Raw genomic sequence first — 23,530 nt, 5'->3', positions numbered from 1 at the left:
TGTGTGTGTGTGTGTGTGTGTGTGTGTGTGTGTGTGTGTCTCTGTCTCTCTGTCTGCCCGTCCCTGGCTCTCTCTCTCAAAAATAATCATTTAAAAAAAAAAAAAAACTTAAAAAAACAGTAGATGTACATAGTTTAGCCTACAATTTCAAGGAAACTATGACTGCACTACAGCCCATTCAAGTCCCAGATATTAACCCCCTGACCCAAATAAATACTGAATTCAGAAATAAAGTCTAAGATTATCAGCAGTTTAAAGGGTTGAAGAAATTAGTATGCACTGAGTCATTTTCAGTATGTTATCTAATTTAATTTCCACTCCTACAACCTTGGGAAGCAGGTATTATCACGTTTTACAAAGAGGGAAAGCCAGATTCTGAGAGGTAAAAAACAAGTACAAGGTTAAGCAACTTGCTCTCATACCCAGGCTTTGACCCCTAAGTCCACAATCATAAAGCAACTGGATGAGAACTCAACAAGTCTGGTTCATATTCCCAAACATCTTCCAAGATGGGCAGTTCCTGATTCTTAGTGCTTCAATCATGTGGTCAATTTATCTACATTTAACCTCCTTGCCAAGAGGAATTAGTACAGATTTAGTTCCACAACACCTTTTCTTGGTAGGAAATAATCGTCACTAAAGACAAAAGATAACTAGTAATTTTTGCTGATTTTAAAATGTATTTTCATTTCTTAAGCAGCCCAACATGAGCTGTTTGTTAGACAAACAAAGCCCACTGCATGAGTGCTGAATATCCTCACGCTTGAATTTTGCAACTGTTTCAGAAAATCCATAAAATCACAAATGAATCAAGAAGTGACCGAATTAAAAACTTCAGTCTCTAAGCCAAACAGCCAGGCAGAATTTCAGCCATCCTGGCCCCTTCAGCATCCTCTGAATGGTGAGAGCAACTTTTAAAAAACAGCACCTCTAATAATCATTAGTAAGGTCAGAAACACACACAACCAAATCTCTGAGCCCTTTTTGCCTCAAGAAGGTAGTAGTTAAGAGGTCTTAGATCCTCATGGTAAATAAAACCTGTTGATGAATATGTCCCAGCAGAAAATAATAAATATGGCAATAACTGCATTCTAGCCACTAAATGTGGTTGGGTCTCAGTCTAGACCAAGTTGCCCAGTGAAACACTAATACCCTTACTCATCCTCTATTGGGGAATTACCAATAATTACTAGCATGCTGTTTTCACACAGATTTAGAAACCCCTTATGGGAAATGTATCCACACCCAAAGAATAAAAACTAAGAACAGGAGTGGGTCAGGTCCTCTAATGCTCTACTCCAACTGCTTCATATGAGAGTTGCCACCTAGTGATTTTAATTTTTTAAGCCCAGGCGGACTGCCAACTCAACACTAAAACCGGACTAACAACTGATTTTTCCTATTGCAACATCGCCAGCAAGTCCTGTGCTTTCCCTCTCTTTCCTTTGCTCTCAAACAGCGATTCTCATTTTCAAAATCAACTAATTTGCTCTATAATCTGTTCCAATTGGAAGCTCTCACAGAGCTGCCACTGGTATTACTCTTCTTCTCGCGCCAAGAGGCCAACAAGAGGCCAGTTCAAAAAACCAAAACAGCAAACGAGAAAAAAAGAGAGGCTCTAAAAACAAGAAGTAAATATGGAGACAGAGTAACAATGGGCCAACTCTGGACTTTAAAACATTCAGCTCGCCAAGGTTCTACCTATTCTTGGGCCATGGACAATAACTATGCCAAAGTAAACGGCTATATATAAGCAATGAAATTGCATTAGGGAATATAAACTCAGGATTTTGGACACCAAACCTCTGTAAGGCCTTGTCCTTACCACCACTCAAAGAGCAACTTCAACTAACCTAAAGTTCACTGGCCTCCAGAAGTCCTTTCTGACTGCAGTGTGTCCAAGCCTGGCACAGGCATTAGACAGCAAAGTTGACTATTCAAAGAAAAATAAAATCTAGGAGGATTTTAGGAGGAAAAAAGAAAAAAAAAAAAAGTCTGACAGTTTCTAGATACCTGACCTTTCATTTCATTTGGAGACACACCTTTAGCTACAAATATTTCCCTAAATATCCTTCTCTAAGGATCAGTTTTATTAAAAACTGACCAGTAATTAGACACTGGTTTCACTAACTATGGACGCTAAAGGCTTGTTTCACGATACGGAATTCTGGCCTTTTTCGCACCCTGATCTTGGCAAGTCACACACACAGTCTGGCCAACTGCTCCTCAGTTGTGGTGATCCTTCTGTAGCATCCTAAACTTTGCAGCTTGAATCTCACAGAAATAAGGCCGCACAGATAAACTGTTATCTTTTCTAAAGTTTGAAATCAATTTTGATTGCCAGCAGAAAATTCCTGGTGGCAAGATTTCCTTCCCAGAGCCGCCTAAAGCATTCGTGGAAATGCTTTCCAAGCTAGTAATTCCCGTCTCCACTTGTGTTTTTCAGTAAGAGAGACCAGAAGGGATTTGGGTTCAACTCACTGCTAGTCCCCAAAGCTTATCACTGAGCAACGCAGCTCAGGCTGCACCACACCAGGCCTCCACCAATGGGTTCTAGGACGCTCCCCATTACAGGAAGACCCGGAAACCAGATTTTCCAATCGTTCTGCTCTCCCCCTTCTTCCTCCTCAAGCAGCAGCATCCTCGCGCGTGGGTAAGGAGTGAGTAAGGTAGGGTCAAGTTCCCCACCCTAACGAAGCGGGCAAGCAAACTTCCTCGGGGCTTGCACAAACTCCAACGGGGGGCTGGACTCACCTTCGCGACAGAGCCCCATGACTTCGCGGTTTTTCCCAAACTCCTTGAAACTTTCGTCCAATTCCGTCCCTAGGAGATACACACACACAGGAGGAGGGGAGAGGCAGATCAGTGGCCGGGAGTGTGACGCACGCTCACGCACGCAAGGAGTAGTTGCGGGCACCTCTGCGTACCCCAACAGAGCGATAGCATCTCTGACCCCCGAGGGGGCGGGTCACAGGGTGGGGGCGGGGAGGCGAGGAGGGTCAGAGGATGGGGGACGGAGGGACCTGGGGAAAAGGAGGGCGTGGACACTCACCGTCCTTCCCAGGAAGTTTGGAAGCCTCGACCCACAGATTCCACGACTGTCCCAGCATCGCTTCTGGACTGGGCAGGGGCCTGCGCTCCCCGACGGTCGCCATTGCGGCGGCGGCCGATGTGGAGGCGGCGCCCGGGCCGCCGTCCTCCGGCCGGAGGCGCCGCGGCGGCGGCGGCGGCGGCGGCTGCTGCCGCTGGGGCTGCGGAGGCTGCTGCTGCTGCTGCGGCTGCTGCTGCTGCTGCCGGGCGGCCGCCGCCGCTGCTCCGCCCGCTGCCGCCGCCACTCGGCGCGGCTCCCCCCTGACGTCATCCACGGCCCGCTCCGACATTCTTTCCGCTCCTACAATGTAACAAAAAAGGGGGAAAAGAGTCGCGCGGGGGCCGCTTTTAAGGAGGCGCCGGGGAGTTCCGGCGGCGTGCGCGGCCCGCAGGCCGGGTGGGGCTCGCTGACAGCGCCCCCCGGCCACCCAGCCCTCCCAACCCGCCTCCTCCCGTGCCACCCCCCGCCCCGGGCGCAAAGTCCGCGGCCCGGGCTTGCTTTCGCTTTCGACTCCCGCGGCCCCTCGGGGGAGGGGACGAGCCGCCGGCGGCCCGCCACCGCGGCGCAGGGTCCCCTGGTTGCCTCTGCCGCCGAGACCCGCACGGAGGCCGGCGCCCGGAGCCGCCCCCGCCCCAGCCACGGCTGCCCACGGCGGGGAGGCCCGAAGACGCACCCCCGGCCCTCCAGCTGCCCACCCTGAGGCCGCTCGCATCCCCGGGCCGGGCCCGGCGGCCCCGCTCCTTCCTTCCGTCCGCGCGTCCGTCCGAGCCGCGGCGCCCGGCCGGCTCCCTTAAGCAGAGGCGCCTCCCGCCGCCTCCTCCCCCACGCCGGTCCCTCCCTCTCAGCTCGCTCCGGCGAAGTTTGCACGTCAAGCCCCCGGAGTGGAGCCAGGGCGAAGTCGGAAACGCAGCCACCTATGGAGGAGCAGGCTGGCCGGCCCCGGGGCACCATCGAATGTGGTCGCCGTCGGGCCCTCCCGCCCGAGGTTTCGGACCAGGGGCCCAGAGGCTGGTGCAGGGAGCACTTCGCTTTCCGCTCGCGGGCGGCCACGCAGCTGTCAAAAGCATGAATGGCAAGCCGCCGCCTAATGTGTAGGAAACCACGGGCCGGCAAGGAAATGCGGCCCAGGTGCCGTCCCAGGTGTCAGCCCGAAGCCCCGGTGTTCGCCGGATGCCCACCACTAGAGGTCACAGCGTGCGCCCTGCGAACTTGAACTTCTCGTCTAGCAAAGAGAGATCATGAAACCAGTTTAAGATGGAGAGACAGGCGGCGGTGATTCTGTGTACAGGTTTTGGAGACACTACCCGAAATTTTTCTATTTCCCCTTCCATTGCTCCTAGAAGTGATTCGTTCGCCCCGGAATTTTTTTTAAAAAAATCTTGCCATTTTAAAATCGGGTTCATTTTCAGATGGAGTTGTTAGTCCCTCCCTCTTTATGGTTGTCTTTGCTTCGGCAGGGGCGGGACCCAGGGCTTAGGAGAATATACAGCACTTCTAGAAAATGTGTTTAGAAGAGTTTTGTCAGATTTTTGTATACTAAATTAAGCACTAGCCCACAAAATTTAGCACCCCTCCTCAACAGACACACACAAACACGCGCGCGCCCTGCAAAGCTTTTGCTTAAGTGATAGGTAAAGATAGCAAAATAAAAGACTACTTAATAACCAAAGCGTGTGAAGTACTTGAAACAGTAGCAGACCACACCAATCACTCTCAGTAAGTGCTCTGTTATTTCAAACTGACGTGAGAATCTGAAGCCTGTGACAGAAACAAGGATTTTGATCATCATGTTTCACGTGGCAATAATAGCACTCGTGTGGCACGTTTGTCATAGTTGTTTGCTTACAGGTGCTTTCTCTAGGTGGGGAGGAAGAGGGTTTCATGTTTTTTATCTGGAACATCTGGCATGATAGAGGTGGCCAACTTCTCTGCTAAAGAAACAAAGTCCAACAAAAATGTTTAAATAAGAGTAAAAATTAATAAGGAAATATTATTGCAATCTAAACTTAACGCAGGGCTCTTATAAGAAAGGGCTTAAGTTGAAAATTTACAAGCGTTAAAAATACACACACACGATTTTTTTATTTTAAAAAGATTTAGAAATAACTCTGTAAAATTTTCCTGGATTGGATGCTAACATAAGTTCCAAAAAGTGAAATGATGCATGCTTCCTGTCTTTATCTAAGAAGTAGTAGAAACAAAATAACCCCAAAAATGGTGGAAATTATTGGAAGGATAAAAAAAAAAATCATTTCTAAGGCTTTAACTTCCTTTTCTCACTGATACTCAGTGAGAAAAATGTGGGGGCAAAACATTTAATTCGTTTGGTACTAATAGGGTTCCTAACTCTTAATATAGGCCCTCAGGAACACTTGAGTGGCTCAGTCAGTTAAGCATCAGACTCTTGATTTCTGCTCATGTCATGATCTCAGGTTTCCTGAGATCAAGCCCCACATGGGGCTCTGTGATGACAGTGTGGAGCCTGCTTGGTATTCTCTCTCTTCCCTCTTCCTCTGCCCCTCCCCACCCCCAAAATAAATAAATAAACACTAAAAAAAATAGGCCCTCAATATTGGAAGCCCCAGCATACTTTGAATTTTTAATTCATCCCAAATTACTGAGAAATCTGTAAAATTATATTAAAATATCCACCTTCTCAGTTTTCCTAGATTAAAGTACACAGTTTATTAACAACTTTGAATTTTATAGTTCTACCTTTAAGATAAATGAAAATTTAGGGGCACCTGGTTGGCTCAGTAGTTAAGCATCCAACTTCAGCTCAGGTCATGATCTCATTGTTCGTGGGTTCCAGCCCCATGTCAGGCTCTGACAGCTTGGAGCCCGGAGCCTACCTCAGAGTCTATGTTTATCTCTTTCTCTTCCCCTCCCCTCCTTGCGCGCTCTTTCTCAAAAATAAATAAACATTAAAAAAAATTTTGAGAGAAATGAAAATTTGTGAATTTGAATGTCATTTGGAGCTGCCATTTTTTAAAAAAGCTTAGAACAACCCAGCTATATAGATAGCAAAGGGAGCTTGCCAGTTGAATACAGCCCTTCTCGCCTCTGAGTACAGTGTGAGAATGAAAATAAGGGGAAGAATGGCAAACTTGAAGCACAGACCCACTTCCTCAAGACACTGCTTGATTTCCCTCTTTTTACATGTGAAAATCCTTCAAGATTCACTAATATAACCTCTGGCCAATGGGCTCAATGTGGCACTTTATAATACTTCGCTTCTGTCCTTACTGTTGCTCAACACATCTTTCTTTTTTCTTTACAGTTTTTGAGTCGTTTAATAAAGAAAATACAACAGAATATAAAGTGAAATGTAATAAGTATCCTCTCAGCATTATGAACTTTATTAAGAGAAGTTGGGGGCGCCTGGGTGGCGCAGTCGGTTAAGCGTCCGACTTCAGCCAGGTCAAGATCTCGCGGTCCGTGAGTTCGAGCCCCGCGTCAGGCTCGGGGCTGATGGCTCGGAGCCTGGAGCCTGTTTCCGATTCTGTGTCTCCCTCTCTCTCTGCCCCTCCCCCGTTCATGCTCTGTCTCTCTCTGTCCCAAAAATAAATAAAGGTTGAAAAAAAAAATTTAAAAAAAAAAAAAAAAAAAAAAGAGAAGTTGTTACTGGGGCGCCTGGGTGGCGCAGTCGGTTAAGCGTCCGACTTCAGCCAGGTCACGATCTCGCGGTCCGGGAGTTCGAGCCCCGCGTCGGGCTCTGGGCTGATGGCTCAGAGCCTGGAGCCTGTTTCTGATTCTGTGTCTCCCTCTCTCTCTGCCCCTCCCCCGTTCATGCTCTGTCTCTCTCTGTCCCAAAAATAAATAAACGTTGAAAAAAAAAAAAAAAGAAAATTTAAAAAAAAAAAGAGAAGTTGTTACTAATAGCAACTCTCAGTTGTTGAGCTCCTACTAGGTGCCAAGATTGCCAGAGGTACTGTTCACGTTATCTCAACTAACATGCAAAACTGTGTAAGGGGGAAGGTGTATTACTTCCAACTTACAAATAAGGACCATCGGGCGCCTGGGTGGCTCAGTCGGTTGAGCATCCAACTTCAGCTCAGGTCATGATCTCACGGCTCATGAATTCGGGCCCCACATCGGGTTCAGTGCTGAAAGCTCAGAGCCTGGAGCCTGCTTCAGATTCTGTGTGTGTCTCTCTCTCTCTGCCCCTCCCCAACTCATGCTCTGTCTCTGTCTCTCTCTAAAATAAACATTAAAAAAATTTTAAAAACAAAAACAAAACAAAAAACCAAATAACGACCATTAAGGAGGGCTCTGGACCTAGGTGCTAGGAATTCTTTCTGGGTCCATGTACTTGCTCTTCCACTTAAAAGTTGTGTAACCGGAGCAAATTACCTAACCTGTCTGCACCTCAGTTTCCTAATAGGTAAAATGGAGATAAAGCTAGGTTTCTTCTGAGGAATATGTGAAAAGATCCACGGAAAGTTGGTACAAAGCTTAACACAAAGTGAACAGTATACATAAGCGTCTTATATCAAACTAAGCAATCCAGATCAATTCTTATCTGTGAAATGTATTTAACTTTGAAGCTGAAGGATAACAGGCAACTCCATGACATCTCCCCACCAATCTTCTTCTGCTGAAGCCAATGCATTTACCATACTCTCTTCACCCATAAGAAAGTCCTAAACCCTTCCAGATTAGGCAGTTTCTGATATCCATAGTTGGTTTGGGTTTCCCACAGTTCAAATGAGTCACCAACAAAAGTCAAAACTGTTAGCTGAGAAAGTCCAGTGTTCTGATACACAAATTGGGGCAATATTTCCAAAGTATTCCTTATACAAAGGGCACAGTCTGTAAACAAGAATACAGCAGAAACTCAAATACTTATTTTACCTACCAGGCCATAATAAAAAACCCTAAGGACTTCTTACCTAAGTACCTGTCCTCTATACCCCCCCCCAATATAAAAAGAAAATTGCTAATACAATTTATACTCATTTAATGTAATTATTTTAATATAGTAGTGTGCCTTGTATGCTATCAGTGTTTCTGCCAGCATACTGATTATGTCTCACAGCTATGAGGATCTTCAATATCTATCTGCATAGATAAATGCTATGTTTTATAAGGTTTGACTAATGAGGACTCAATTGATCAAACATTTCCTTATTGCCTAACACATTGTACCTGGTAGGCACAAGGTAAACACAACAAAGCGATTTTGCTGATGACATGAGAAGAATAAGAAGTACTGGAAATAATTTAATTCATCAAAATGCTCTTATGCAAAAGGCTGTCACCACCAATTAGATTGTATGTGGCTTAAGAACTAGGCCGTCAGAGGCGAAATGCTGCCAAATTCTGAACATTTCATCTCTTCCAGGGATGCATTTAAAATATGGCCTGACTTCACCATCCAAATTTAGGGACGTTCCCAGTAGGTGCCAAGGGTAACAAGGTCTCTCTTTACAAAAAGTATTCTTCGCACAGCAGATCTACTTGTAAAATGCTTTGTTCAAAGGCCAAAGGCATCACTAAGTGGCAAAAAAAAAAGTTGATCTTTTCCACTCTTTAAATCTGGTTTAATGTAAAATGGCTGAAACTGTCCAAAACCTCTAAGATGCAAGAGCCCACACAACCTCCTTTTTATTTGGAAAAAATCCCCACTGGTCCCACTACAACATCTTAATAAACTTGAAAACCAGGAACCACGGTATATTTATCTGTGCAAATTACAGGGTTGGTAACAGAGATTCTCCCTTATCAACCCCAAAGGACGGCAGTCATTTGAGAAACAAGAAACTCAGATCCCCTGAATTAGGAGTATTTTGGTTTTGGTTTATTTCTCTTAAAATTGGCTGAGCCTTAATTCATATCCTCTCTCCCTCCTCTGACCACACCTCTCTCTCTCCCTCTTTCTTCTCCAGAGCCAGGGCTCTCTTCTGCATGTGAGGTTGGCAGGCAAGAACCCTTTAACTGTGCTCCCTCTAGTGAAATCCTTAAAGCCTGTCATGAATACCTCTATTCCAGCAGGGGGAGAACAGTGGAAGGAGGAAATTGAATTCAGCTCAGTGGCTGGCATTCCTGACAATCAAGTGCAAAATCAGAAATAATAAGGATGGTTGCAAAGGTGGAAATTTAAAGATGAGGGCAATTATCTTTTTAAAAAAATTTTTTTTCAACGTTTTTTATTTATTTTTGGGACAGAGAGAGACAGAGCATGGACGGGGGAGGGGCAGAGAGAGAGGGAGACACAGAATCCGAAACAGGCTCCAGACTCCGAGCCATCAGCCCAGAGCCTGACGTGGGGCTCAAACTCACGGACCGTGAGATCGTGACCTGGCTGAAGTCGGACGCTTAACCGACTGCGCCACCCAGGCGCCCCGCAATTATCTTTTTAAAGACTTAACCCGTACACGTATTCATTCTACAAGCTGTGTCATTTGCCAAGACGCGCAAAATTTTGAATGCTGAGTTTGTTTTCTTAATCACATGTGTGTAGCTGCGGATGAATTCTCCCAAAGAAACATTCACCACTAATACCAGACTGTTTGAAGGAAGAGAAAGATTTAAAAATGCAAAGTAATAAGTTTTAACTTTAAATTTTTTTTTTTCAACGTTTATTTATTTTTGGGACAGAGAGAGACAGAGCATGAACGGGGGAGGAGCAGAGAGAGAGGGAGACACAGAATCGGAAACAGGCTCCAGGCTCTGAGCCATCAGCCCAGAGCCCGACGCGGGGCTCGAACTCACGGACCGCGAGATCGTGACCTGGCTGAAGTCGGACGCTTAACCGACTGCGCCACCCAGGCGCCCCAATAAGTTTTAACTTTAAATTGAATACAGATCAAGTGTTTCTAGGGATTTAATACTGGCCTGCAAATTTAAACTACTAACAAACTTGATTTCAAATCTTCACTTAAAGCCTTTAAGTAGCTTTAAAAAAAAAAAAAAAGAAAAGAAAAACAAGAATAGAGGGGGAAAAAGTTATGGGAAAAAAATGGAAAAAGTCAGACCAGCGTTTAGCTATAAAGAGAGGCTGACTATATAAAGTTCTGGTGCACTGCCTCAGATGCAATAAAATGCAAAGATTAAACACACTGTTAAAAATAATTTCCTATGTCTTCTTTGTACTGTTGCAGTGTTCAGTGTTTCACTGAAGTGACTGTAAGTGTTACCACCAGTTAAGAACAGGAGTTCTAGAGCTGACCTGCCCAGGCTGAATCCCCGTTCTACCACGTACTAGCTATGTAACTCTGGGGAGTTACATATTTAACCTCTCTGTACCAGTTTCATCATCTATAAAATTAGTAAAACAGGAGTTATCTGCTTCATGAGGAGTATCAGGAGAGCTCATAGTACAAAAGCACCGTTAGCCATTTTTATGCTGTCACATGGAAAGCCCCAATTTTAACCTACCCATGCTATACTACCACACCAGTCTTGCAGAATGAAGAATGGCTTTAGTTTTATGTCAGTTCTTGCTCTAACAGTTTTAGGGGCTCCCCACTGACCACTGAACTCAGTAAAAACTTCTCTCCTAGCACTCAGGGTCCTCTAGAGTTGGTCCCACGCCACCATGCCCACAGAGTTCCCTCCAGCAGGTACTCTACAATTCAGCCAAAATGACCAAGTGATAGCTTCAAACACGCTCCCCACTCCAGACCGCAGCCCCCAAGCTTTGTTCATAAAGGTCACTCTATTTATAATACTTTCCCTCCCTTGGCTTAAATCCTACTGTTTAGCCAAGTCCTTCCTCAAATCCCTTTTCTTTAACAAAAGCTTTCCTGATCCCTCACACTAAGCCCATGAGAACTCATCCCCACCTCTAAATCACAGGACTTCATGGACTGGGGTTAAGAGTATGGGTTCTGAAAGCAAGGTAGCAATGAGATATATGCTTACTTTTCCCAGGGATCGACTGTCTGCATTCCCAACCTAAGCGTGTCATTGGGAACTTGGAATCTACCTACCATAAGATGTGTGGTGGCCAGGTCCCAAAGCTCGTCAGCAAAATGCCTTAAGGCTACACTCCAGGACCAACAGTGCAGGTGTGTTAGTACAAGAGGGAAGGAACAACACAACTTTCTTCCCCCTTCCCCCAGCAAAGTTCCAGTTCTGAGCAAAGTCCTAGACCTCACCAACATGACCCCCTTGCTTTTCCCCATTGTTGTGTACACCCTGATCCTATAGCCATCGGGGTTTGTACTGCTTCTTTCCCAAAGGACAGACTATTCCACAAAGGCTTTAATCCCCCATCCACCTCCAAAATGAAACGTTCCTCTCCTTGGTAGAGATAAATGGCATGCAGACTTAACTATTTTCCACTAAACATGTGAGTGAATGAATGAATGTAGTTTTCTGTCTTCAAATCCTACCCCAAACACATATTTTCTCATATAAAAGGGGAGACCTTAACCCAAATGACCCTCTAGATGTGACAGTCCCTAAACCTTTCTTCCTAGAAACACACAATTACTACATCCCATGGACATTCTGATTTTAAATGCTACAATCTAGGACAGAAGGCAAAGTTTCTGACATTTTAACCTACTTAACCTAGTTTAGCCTCTATTTTGATCAATGTAAAACCTGCAGGACCCAGAGACTTTGATCACAGCCTCCTCCCCACCACACTGGTCCAAGTGAAGGAACTTCAGGAGCAGGAAAAAATCGAACTGAAACAAAATTGCTACTGGTGAGATATCTACCCTCCCTACTCTCCAGAGCTCTCTGCCTCTCTCCACTTCAGAAAACAGGTATTTGCACAAAGCATTAGCATTTTTCCAAATGGTTTCTGGGGGGAGTGGCAGCAGAGAGCAGCAATCCTAAATCAGTGGTTAATAAGCTAGAGTCTAGAATCTGACTTACCAAGTATTTCTTAAAAACAGAGCCAAAGAGATAAGCTGGACTTCACCAAAACCATTAAACTTTTGTGCTTCAAAGGACACTCTCAAAAAGTAAAAAGACTCCACAGGGAGAAAAAATTTGCAAATCACATATTTGATAACGAACTTGTATTTAGAATGTATAAAGAAATCTTGCAACTCAAAAAAAAAAAAAAAAAAAAAAGGAGGCAAATAATCCAATTTTCAAAATTGGCAAAGGATCTCACCAGACATTTGTCCAAAGAAGACAACACAAATAACCAAGAAGCAAATGAAAAGATATTCAGCATCATTTGTCATTAGAGAAATACTAGAAAATCCACAGTGAGATACCAATTCCCAACCAAAAGAATGTCTATTATCAAAGCAAAACAGAAAAAAACAATCTTGGCAAAGATGTGAGAGAAAAATGGAATTCTTGTACATTGCTGGTGGGAATGCAAAATGGTACAACCCCTGTGGAAAACAATTTGGCAGTCCCTCAAAAGGTTAAACACAGATTTACAATAAGATCCTCTAATTCCATTTCTAGATGTATATATTCAAAAGAATTGAAAGCAGGGACTCAAACAGATATTTGTACACCAATGTTCATAATGGCATTACTTACAATAAATAGCCAAAAGGTGGGAGCAACCCAAAGGCCCATCAACTGATCAATGTATACACACAATGGAGTATTATTCAGCAATTAAAAGGAGTAAAGTTCTGGTACATGCTACAACACAGAGGATCCTCAAACACAAGCCAAGTAAAAGAAGCCAGACACAAAAGGCCACGTACTGTATGATTTCATGTATGTAAAATATCCAGAATAGGAAAATGTACAGAGACAGAGAACAGACGGGTGGCTTTCAGGGCCTGAGGGGAGGGGAAAACGAGGAGTTACTGTTTAATGGAAACAGGACCGTCCTTTGGGAGTGATGAGAATGTTTAGACCTACAAAGAGGTGATGGTGGGAGACGACCATCAGGGGGAGGTAAAACTTGTCCCAGAGCCCATTTCTGCCACTGCCTAACTCTGGGCCTGAACAGGACACATTTTGTCTCTCCCTCAGTTAGCTTCTCTGTAAAAGGAGGACCACAAGGGTATGTACCCCTCATCTATACAGTATCCCAACAGTATTCTAATTTACAAGGTTGTTACCAGGAGTCAATTATGTAATATGTTCAGAAGAGCACTTGTCACATAGTCAGTACTCATTAAGTGTTAGCTCTTCTTATATTTTATGATACCTCATCCTCTTTGTAATAGAGGTCTTTGCTTTTCTTCTTTTTTAAAATAAGTTTACTTATTTATTTTGAAAAAGAGTGATAGAGAGTGCATGCACATGAGCAAGCAGGGGAAGGGCAGAGAAAGAGGGAGAGAAAGAATCCCAAAGAGGCTCTATGCTGTCAGCGCAGAGCCTGACACGGGGGCTCGATCTCACAAACCCGTAAGATCATGACCTGAGCCAAAATCAGGATGCTTAAGTGACTGAGCCACCCAGGTGCCCCACTTTTGCTTCTCACATTTTGTTGTTTGTTTTTTTTTTTACAAATCAAAGTACAACATATAATGTAGCAGCCCAAAAGAAACAAGTGGAAAGACAGCCAAAGTATAAATTTTTTAAAAGCAACATGCAAAATACTACAGACTATGTGCCTATTTTTGTGAAACCGTAATAATCATAATGACAAATCTATGCATAGAAAACAGTTGAGGTAACTCTGGACTTAGGGAGAACAGGAAGTGAAAGAATGTAATTAAAGGGACTTCTTATTAACATACAATTTGTATAATGTTTCCATTTTTCCAGCTTTATTGGAATATAATTGACATTTAATATTATGTAAGTTTAAGATATGCAAGTATTTGGGGGCATCTGGGTGAGTCGGTTAAGTGTCTGACTTTGGCTCAGGTCATGATCTCTCAGTTATGGGCTCGATCCCCTCATCAGGCCCTGTGCTGACAGCTCAGATCCTGGAGCCTGCTTCCGATTCTGTGTCTCCCTCTCTCTCTGCTCCTCCCCTGCTCACACTCTGTCCCTCTGTCAAAAATAAACAAACATCAAAAAAAAAAAAAAAAAAGTCTACCCTGATCACCTTTATTTAACACTGCAGCTCCAGCCCTCATCAGCACACCTGATTCTCATTATCCTAAGCTGCTTTTCCCAACCAACTATCACCATCTAGTACAATATATTTATTTACTATATTTTATCTATTATCTATTTATTTCCATTAAAAAAGAAGTGCTACAGTGGCAGAGATTTTTGTCCCTCTGATCCCCAATGCCCAGAGAGTACAGCATGACACAAGAGGGTACTCAAGAAACATTTGTTGAATAGGTATTGGGCCTATAATCAGCTGACACTAAAAAGGGGCTGCCCTTTTACACTGGCCATGAATATGACAGTTTCTCACAGTTCTCCTGGCGCATTTCATGCTTCTACCTGTCTGGATGTGACTTCGTCACACTTCTTCCGGCAGACTTGAGTTTGTTATACTTCTTCCTTCCCTGCCCTTTGTCATTGACTTCCTGGTATCATATTAGTCTTTTCATCTGAACACTATTCAAAAAAGAGGAAGTCATACTTGTAGTCTGTGAAAACCACCTCCTATTCTCTTTTCCTCCTCAAGAACAATCCCTCTGCTCAGAGTGGACGCTCAATGAAAATCACAGGCTAAACAGCTCCTTTGGCATTTTGGTCAAATGTGTTTTCTCTCTACCTCCCCTTGAACCCTCACATCCCACCACTGCCAGGTGCTCCCTACCATCTAGGAAAACCCTGCTCCTCTCCTCTCTGGCACTTTTCAGACATTCCTCAATGAACGCCATCCTTTGTGAGGAGTCTGCTTTTTCACCTTCAGGTCAGAAAATTTTAAAGGCCCATTTTGAAGACAGAGACTTCAGAAAAGCCCAGTCACTTATTCTAAACACAGAGCTACATCCTAGGGCGCCTGCGTGGCTCAGATGGCTAAGCATCCGACTCTTGACTTTGGCTTGGGCCATGATCTCACGGTTCCTGGGATCGAGCCCCACATCAGGCTCTGCACCTAATGTGAGGCCTGCTTGGGATTATTCCTTCCCTCTCTGTCTCTCTCAAAAGAAACATTAAAAAAAAAAAAAAAAAAGCTACATCCTTCCTGAAGTTCCTGTTTCTGTTTGTTTTGTTCAAAATGTTATCTTTGAAGGTGAATGTTCGTGTTGTTTACAGTGTTTCCTTCCATCTTCCTATAGTTGCCTAAACTTCACTGAAGCATTGCATTTGTCTGTTGCCTAAATATACAAGCTCATCAATTTCAGAAATTGAAACTCTGGTCTTCCCTGTTGGCATTGTGTTCAATTTTATCCCTAAATGACTCATCTTAAACTGCATCTTAAGCCCCCTCAGTCCTTTCAGGAGTAGATAGGAAGATGGATTTTCTTGTTTTGTTTTAATAAAAATTCCTCCCTAGGATGCCTGGGTGGCTTAGTGAGTTAAATGTTTGACTCTACTTTGGCCCAGCTCATGATCTGTGGGTTTGTGAGTTCAAGCCCCATGTCAGGCTCTGTGCTGACCACGTGGATCCTGCCTGGGATTCTCTCTCCCTCTCTCTCTGCCTCTCCCTCACTCAGGCATGTGCTGTCTCTCTCTCTAGCTCTCTCTCTCAAAATAAACTAATAAACTTAAAAAAACATTTCCTCCAGGAACTTTTCTTCTTTTTCACATTACGTGAAACTTACCACCTTCTTCCCCAAATAGTAAATGCACAATGGCAAATATATAGTGAGAAACTCAATTAATAGTGGCTGCTATTTTTGTACTGACCTGGGCAAAGGCACTGGGCCCAGAAAGTGTGCCTGAAGAACTCCTGCCTATTTTACACTTTGCTTAGGATCTTCCCTGCTCTGAGCAGCTGGCTCTATATTGCTTGTGGAGAAAAGAAAAGAGAAGCTAGGTAAAGTGGAACTGGACAGAAACATAAGAGCATGTCTTTGGACAAATTCCTAGCAAAAAGTAGACATGTATGGGGGACAGGGAATGCTCCTATCTCCAAAGTTCTCCTATAAGTCGCGGATGGTTATTTAGCACTTTTTCTTTTGACAAACACATACCTAATAATATTGTACTCTTAAATTCACAGTCATGTCATATTAGTAAGATCATATTCAAGGTTATACTGGAGATCTTACACAGGTACCCTGAACTTTAAAAACCATCATCCTTTGGTAAAATTCAAACTCTATTATAATCAGAAGCACTGCATTCATTCAGCTGAGCTATGTTGAGACAGCTAATTACCTTTTCCTTGGCGGGCAGGCCAAAATTTCTGATTGATTTACCAGTGGATCTTCATCTGCTATGATTGTGGAAGTTCTTTCTTCTTAATTCTGTTCAGATCTACAAAAAGAGAAAGGGGGAAAAGGATGAAACAAAGAATAAAGCTAATCAGAAATCTACAATCTCATTAGTTGCCAGATGTTCCAAAATTATTATATATGCTCTGAAATGTCAAAGTGTTAAAATTCGAGCACTTTACCAATTTTACAACAAATGCAATTCAGGTTGTTGTTTTGTTTTTGTTTGTGTTTCTGTTTTGTTTTTTGGTTTTTTTTTTACAGTGAATTTAATTGGCTATATTTACAACAAACTAAGAATAAATGACTATTCAATGTGTACACAGAGTTAGTCTCCTGAGGCTTAAAATCATTGTGTGTAATTTTGCCACTAATGACTTTTCACTTAATTTTTGAAATGGTTATTCAGAAAGCCTACCCTTATGAAACCTGTCAGTATCAGAAATTTAAAACACACACACACACACACACACACACACACACACACACACACCGAATGAGATTATTATTTAGAGAGCTCACTCCATCCTTTATCACTCAGCAATTTATATAAACAATTAATTCATAATAGTACAAACAGAAAACAGAAACTCAATTAAGCCATCTTTCTAAAAAGCACAAAGGAATTATGTACTCCATCATCTACATATTTTCATACATATGTGTATATATAAATTTCAAGTAGAATGTGGCTACTATTAAAATTAATTTGTAGAGTAGCACTGAGTTAAGGAGTCAAGGGATTGAAGGTTAATAATCTAGAATTAGAAATTAAGCTGGTTTTCAAGTCTGACATGCAGCAGAAGAGAAACAACAGCAAATACAGGTAATGACACAGCTTTGGAACAGATGCTGTCAAGGTATAAAGCACAAGGCAGGCTACTTTCATATGAAAAATTCACTATTAACACACATCTCTTCCTATAATTCTCACAAGCTACATACCAAAGTTGGGTGGCAAGAAGGTTGCTTTGCTTAATTTTTATTTATTTTCATATAATCTAGGAGAGTAAGCTAAAAATTTCTATGGTCTGAGACACTAATAAAGCATCTTTGAAAAGTCAGCGGCTGAAATTCTATGCCATGTTTTGAACATTTATTCATAATTATCTTTATTGGCTTTTAAGTTATTCCTGGATCATATCCTTTCCCTCTTCCTTTTAAAAACAGTTTGTTTCATTCACCCACAAAATGTTACCCAGGAATGTAATCATTCAGTAACCATTCCTACAATCTTTATAAGCCAGATGTTCCCTTCCCTGGATTCCTAATTCCTTCCTAGTCTCCTATCTTTTAAATTTTTTCTCTGATCTCCATTTTAGTGTTCTTTTTCTGCCTTATTTCCAATAAAAGCCAACATTCATTTCTTTGCATCCTAAACACTTTACAGCTATGCAAAATCACTCAAAGGAAGCTACAAATTACCAGGATAGAGACAGCCAATAAAGATGTTTTGTTAGAAGTAACCACTCAGCCTGGTGACTGATTGCTTCAGAGCTGACCAGGTGGAGGTTGAACAGCACTGGCCTCAGGTTAAACTCTGTGCTTGACAGGATGTTGTTAGGTCAACTATTTTCCCATTTTCCCTCAGGAAATCTAGCCAGATCACCAAAGTACCCAAGCAAGTCACCAGATTTGGGGTACTCTACGAAATCGCCCCCAAGATAGTTTCTACCTTTAAAAGAATTCACCACTTATTGGCCTGCATACCTTAAAAATGCTTTAAGGGAGACTCTAAGAGATAAAAACATAGTGGCAGCTACTAAAAATAAGCATTTAAAAATAGTAACTTCTCTCGGGATAGGGGGAAGAAAACTATCCTTTGTTTGTATATGTCCTCCTTTTTTATCTTCACGAGACCACTGTGCTCGAAAGAGCTGTTGTTATGATCTCCATTTTACTAGTAAGGAAACAGACGGAGAGAGGTCATAATTTGCTCAAGATTACCCAGCAAATAAATGGTTTGGACTTGGAACTAGAATGGAGGCCTTTGGTATTCTTTTAGTTCCCTTGCCAGTACACCAATCTGCCTAAACAGCAACTTAATTTTGTTTTGCAAAGGCAAAGAGAAATTGTTTAAAAGGTAGACTGGAAAGCATTTGCTAAGAATAGAAACATAGAACTTGACAGCTTTCATTCATTCACCACCTGCTATGTAACATTCAATGAATAGAATTTTTAACAAGACTTTTTCTTTTTATTTTTTTAAAGTTTATTTATTTTGAGGGGGGGGGAGGGGCAGAGAGAGAAGGAGAGAGAGAATCCCAAGCAGACTCTGCACTGTCAGTGCAAAGCTTGATGTGGGGCTCAGACACATGAACCATTAGATCATGACCCGAGCCGAAGTCGGGCGCTTAACAGACAGAGCTACCCAGGTGCTCCAGATGTTTCTTTTAAATGACAGCCAATTAAAGATGGGAGAAAAGGAAATAAAAAAGACATAGCTTGAATTCCTCTAAACTCCTGAGAAGCATAAATTTATTTACTCTTTTTTGGGGGAGGGGGAGGTCAGGTACAAGACTATAGCAGATGCCTTTCTTCTAGAGGAGCTGCCTAGCCTATGGTGACCCTTTTTTCTAAGTACTTCTCAAGCCCATGCCAGTCATATTTGTATTATGCTACTCCAAACTCCTCTGTTTTGGCCAAAGTTGGACACAAGACCCAAAGTGAGACATTCTATTTGTCCTCCTTGGAACTAGAGTTTAGAATGAGGAGGGTCTACTCTGGTCTAGGCTGCAAGCCACTCCCATATACTCTCAGTCCATAGGAAAAAGCCTGTCAGCAAAGAGAAGAATGGAAGTGCTGCTCAGAGCAAATCTGACCCAGGAGCCCACGAAGTTCCAGAGCAAAGAAAGGGAAAAAGCTGGTCTGCGGGGAGGTGGGTGGAAGGGGTTCTAGGACTTTCCTGTCCCAGGTATGGTCCACCAGAGGCCCAAAGCATTTCCTTCCCTAAGTGTTTAAGAATCCCCTGGACCTACAGAGTAAATGGCTCCCCAGGTCTGAGCCTGAAAGTTCAAGTGATTCTTGATTAAGTGCAACAAAAATAATCTTGTTCAAGACAGTAGAAAGTTTTGGTGTTGTTTTTTTTTTTAATTTTTTTTATTATTGGGGCCCTGGGTGGCTCAGACGTTTAAGCGTCCGACTTTGGCTCATGTCATGATCTCGCAGTTCGTGAGTTCAAGCCCCACGTCGGGCTCTATGCTGACAGCTCAGAGCCTGGAGCCTGCTTCAGATTCTGTGTCTCCTTCTCCTTCTCTGCCCCTCCCTCTCTCTCTCTCTCAAAAATAAAGATCAAAAAATTTTTTTTATTATTTACGATAAATTTTATTTTCATTGATATTCCATTTGACATAATTTCAAATTAGGTCTGTGTTCTAAGATGAGCCAAAGAACAGAAACTCTAAAGCTCAAAAGAGATTTTTTTCACACTGTTCTGATTGGGCATGGGGTTTTGGGGTCCCCAAAGTTGATACCTAACATTTTACCCCTTGAGGCTTTACCTACAGTCACAGAGAGAAGAGAGAACATCAACACACAAGAATCAAACAGTAATAAGGAGCTCTTGGGTTACAAACCACTGTCTCTTTAAGGCTATAATGATAGTGAATGATTTCTTCTTCTGGAAAGTTCAATGTCATTTTTTTTTTTTTAAGTAAAATGTCAGAATATGTGAAAATGCTGCATTTGTTTCTCTTAATACATTAAAAAATAATGGAAGTTTTTAAAATCTTCATGAGTCCATGCTCGGACATGACCACTACTGATGGGGTCTATTCAACACACAAGTTTGGCGACCATCAGGAAACTGGCACCCGCGATTAGGCCCGCAGGCAGAAATTTCCCAGAGTGGTAGAATCTCATCCATCCCCATAATGCCAGCTAAGGTTCCAGATGTAGCTAGGAAAACCCAATGTTCCTCGGATCCTGAGACAGCTGATAAGCACCCAGGCCTATTACACTTCCACAAACAAGCCCAGCAGCCCGTGACTGGACGTTACCTGCTTTTTGCAAAGCCAATGATCCCGCCAGAAGCAACCAGTGCAGCATAGCCAAAGCCAATCCAGTGTAAAGGCACTAGTGGGCCAGAGTCCTTCTGCATTGTTCTCTTTCCCTCCGACCAGATACAAGAGTACACCAGGCCTGCACTTCCTTCCCCTAAGACTGCACCCATGGCGCACAAGCCGTGAGGTGTGGAGTCCAGGCCCGCCGGAAACCAAACGTTTTGTTTTTTAAAGGGCAGATACCACCAGCATTTGTTGTACAAGAAGATTCTGCGGAATGTCCAAGGGTTTAGAAAAATCCTCTCATTACCTTTATTTTTTTTAAGTTTATTTAGAGAGAGAGAGAGAGAGAGAGAGAGAGAGAGAGCGAGCACATGCACATGAACAGGGGAGGGGCAGAGAAAGTGGGGGAGAGAGAGTATCCCAAGCAGGCACCATGCTGTCAGTGCAGAGCCTGATACGGGGCTTGGAACTCCTGAACCACGAGATCATGGCCTGAGCCAAAACCAAGAGTGGGACACTTAACTCACTGAGCCACCCAAGTGCCCCTCATTACCTTTAAACAGAGACCAGCCCACACTGTTACATGAACAATATCAACCTTTACAGGGAAAATGACTTATTTTCCAGAACATTTTTATGTACTTTTAAGACTCTGAGAGCCTTACTGTAATTTAAGGCATAATCTAGATCACTTATTATACCGCCAAGTCTGTCAAAATTAAACAAAAATGCACTAACCATGATAGAGGAAAGAAAAACACACTAAACTCAGTTGGCCCCGTACTGAAGCAGAACAGCATAAACTTCTTTTTATGTCTTAAACCTTCTTAAATGTAGGAGCTTGAATAGCTACTCACCCTAGGTGCCCTCTTCAAGGGCATGAAAGGGAAGTGAAGAGGGTAGAGAGGGCCCTACAAGGGCGGCAACGCAAGTTCTGACTCGATTCTCTAAGTTAGAGCTAAGGGGAGGCCAGCTCCGGTCTCTCCATTCTGCCCACAGAAAGACTGACAACGAACAGAGGTTTGCTCCATTTATTTACTCAATAAAAACGTACTGAGCATGTGCTCCACGCCAGGTACCATGCCTGGCACTGGAGTTGACCATGTGTTCAGTCGAAAGGCCTAACCCCTGGGCTACATATTTTTCTTTCCGCTCTTTGACCCTCGCTACAGAGTCCACAGGCCTAAAACAGTTCACCTTATTGTCTGTTTCTTTGGCGATCTTAGGGGGAAAGAGGAATTTGCTGCTAATACTTAAAAGGTGGGAAGGTTTACATAAAATTCCGTATTCCCTTTTGCTTTTGGAAAGTTAATAAATGTGGCCCCTGGGGCCAGCTCTCCTGCGTGGGGATAACTGGCTGATGCTGTCACAGGCTGCCCCTTGTCACTGGGCACGTTCTTTTCAAAGTTCCCTCCTAGCTGTATCACTTGTTTCCCTTATACACCTGTCTCTTGTGTGTGACCCTGAGCTCATGCTGTTATCCTAAGGCTCTTCTAAGATCTCCCATATGAAACACCACAGACTAAACATTTTAAAAACAGATGACATGTCACCTGTAATTCTCCAGAAATATGGATTAATGTGGTTTACTCATTCTCTTCCTTGCTTTCACCCTGACAGGCTTTCACCCTGGCAAAACAAACTTAAGAATGAAACTCTATACTCCCCACAGCCTGACTTTCAGTGGTGCTACTGGGTATCCACCCCTTCAAAGGTCAGCTGGAGTTTTCCACCTACTGAGCTTCAGGGTCTGCCCCAGGTCACTCCATTCAACACCAAATGAGAATAGGAAAACATAACTGCTAAAAAGGGAGCTGAGAGAGCGCCTGAGTGGCTCAGTCAATTGAGTGTCCGACTTCGTCTCCGGTCATGATCTCATGATTCGTGAGTTCGAGCCCCGCACTGGGCTCGCAGGCTGTCAGCCTGTCAGCACAGAGCTTGTTTCAGGTCCTCTGTCCCCCTCTCTCTGTCCCTGCCCTACTTTCACTCTCCAAAAAATAAATATTAAAAAATAAAAAGGAAGCTGAAATCACTTACTAGTAAGGACTCCCAACACCTCTGGCATCGGTTTCATGGGTACATTTTAGTCTCTGCAGTCAGTCACTAGGGCTTTCTCGATTCTCTGTGAATCTGCACATGGAATCTCAGCACTTCTAAAACAGCCTCCATTTTCTGACAGTGCCTGGCACTAGAAGGTTTCCATCCACATTCAGCCCCTCCCTTCTCACGAAAGGTTTCCATGTAACTATCCCTCACTTCCCTTGCCATTTCAGGTCGCGTGGCTCTCCCATCTCAAGCCCCAACTTCCCCAGGCTTCGCTGAGGTTAACTGGGTTTACTCCCTTTTTAGCTGAGGGGTAAGCCATTTTCCATCAATTGGAACTATGGTACACTATTTCACCATGAGCCTAAAGGAGAAACAAAAATATAATACAGTTGTCAATAATTCTCCACTTTGCGCAAAATACTTGCTCAAGTCAGTAGATCTGTACGTCAATTACAAAAGCACATGACAATAACAGTTGTAGCTGACAATTACTAAACACTTACTATGTGCCCATTTTCAACACACAGTAAATCCTTTACATGCATTCTCTCACGTAATCCTCCCCGTTCTATGACGTAGGAACTTTCACTGCACTCCTTTAGCAGAGAAAAAACAGAGACTTGTGAGATGAGGCCCTAAAGGGGTAACAGTGAGGCAGCTGCATACCAAAGTGGAGCTTAAAACCATTCCTTCTACTGCCACCCAGCACAGCAATCCCTACCTCTGTTCCTGCCACCGGAAACTTCTCCTTCCTACCTTCCAAGCAACTCATATCCAGCCTTCAAAACAAACCCCGATAAACCTCTTCAGGTCATCACACCTAAGTCCCTCAATGGGCTTCTTAGAGGCAGGGTCTGCAACATTTCACCCTTGTATCCCCAGGGCCTGGTATTTTAAGTGTTAATAAATGCCTGCTGAACAGAACTGAATTCAGTGGAACCACAGGCTCTGACAGCTACCCAACCACTCAAGATAATGTGGGCCTGGGGTGGGATGCTCCTGCCTTGCTAAGAACTTGCAATTACGCCTGAGCAATATGTAGCTGTTCTGCCATCCACCCTCACTCTTCCAGGCCAAATCCACCGATAGAGGAAAAAAGGGAAGGAGGGATGAGAAGTCAAGGCCACGACTCCTACTGTCCTCTTGATAGAGGAATAAAAATTCGGTGGTGTTGACAGGGAGGAGGGGAGCCTCAGAGGGACAGAAAGGGTTTCCCC

The 23,530-nt window shown here is 43.4% G+C and overlaps 1 protein-coding gene and 1 pseudogene across 3 annotated transcripts in view; both read right to left on the bottom strand.

The window, feature by feature from the left end:
• ATXN7 (ataxin 7) overlaps positions 1 to 23,530 on the bottom strand; it is a 144,637-nt gene that overhangs the window by 91,256 nt on the left and 29,851 nt on the right. For 2 of the 3 annotated variants that reach the window (XM_047094899.1, XM_047094896.1), the window contains exons 2-5: positions 16,208 to 16,306; positions 3,787 to 5,022; positions 3,053 to 3,391; positions 2,755 to 2,823 (exon numbers count right to left, since the gene is read on the bottom strand). In XM_047094899.1, the coding sequence (XP_046950855.1) occupies positions 2,755 to 2,823; positions 3,053 to 3,391; positions 3,787 to 4,042 (664 nt within the window). In that variant the 5' untranslated portion in view covers positions 4,043 to 5,022; positions 16,208 to 16,306. The remainder of the gene's footprint in view (positions 1 to 2,754; positions 2,824 to 3,052; positions 3,392 to 3,786; positions 5,023 to 16,207; positions 16,307 to 23,530) is intronic. The other variant, XM_047094897.1, reaches the window with a different exon arrangement.
• On the bottom strand, positions 19,549 to 20,604 carry LOC124523115 (transmembrane protein 14C-like; annotated as a pseudogene).

Source organism: Lynx rufus, unplaced genomic scaffold (genome assembly GCF_022079265.1).
Source record: "Lynx rufus isolate CCGP_SWC_20201006 ecotype Redwood Valley unplaced genomic scaffold, mLynRuf1.p SCAF_4, whole genome shotgun sequence".
In the NCBI taxonomy this organism is placed as follows: Eukaryota; Metazoa; Chordata; class Mammalia; order Carnivora; family Felidae; genus Lynx; species Lynx rufus.
Note: the sequence above shows the minus strand (reverse complement) of the source record. Positions and strands in the feature narration are given on the sequence as shown.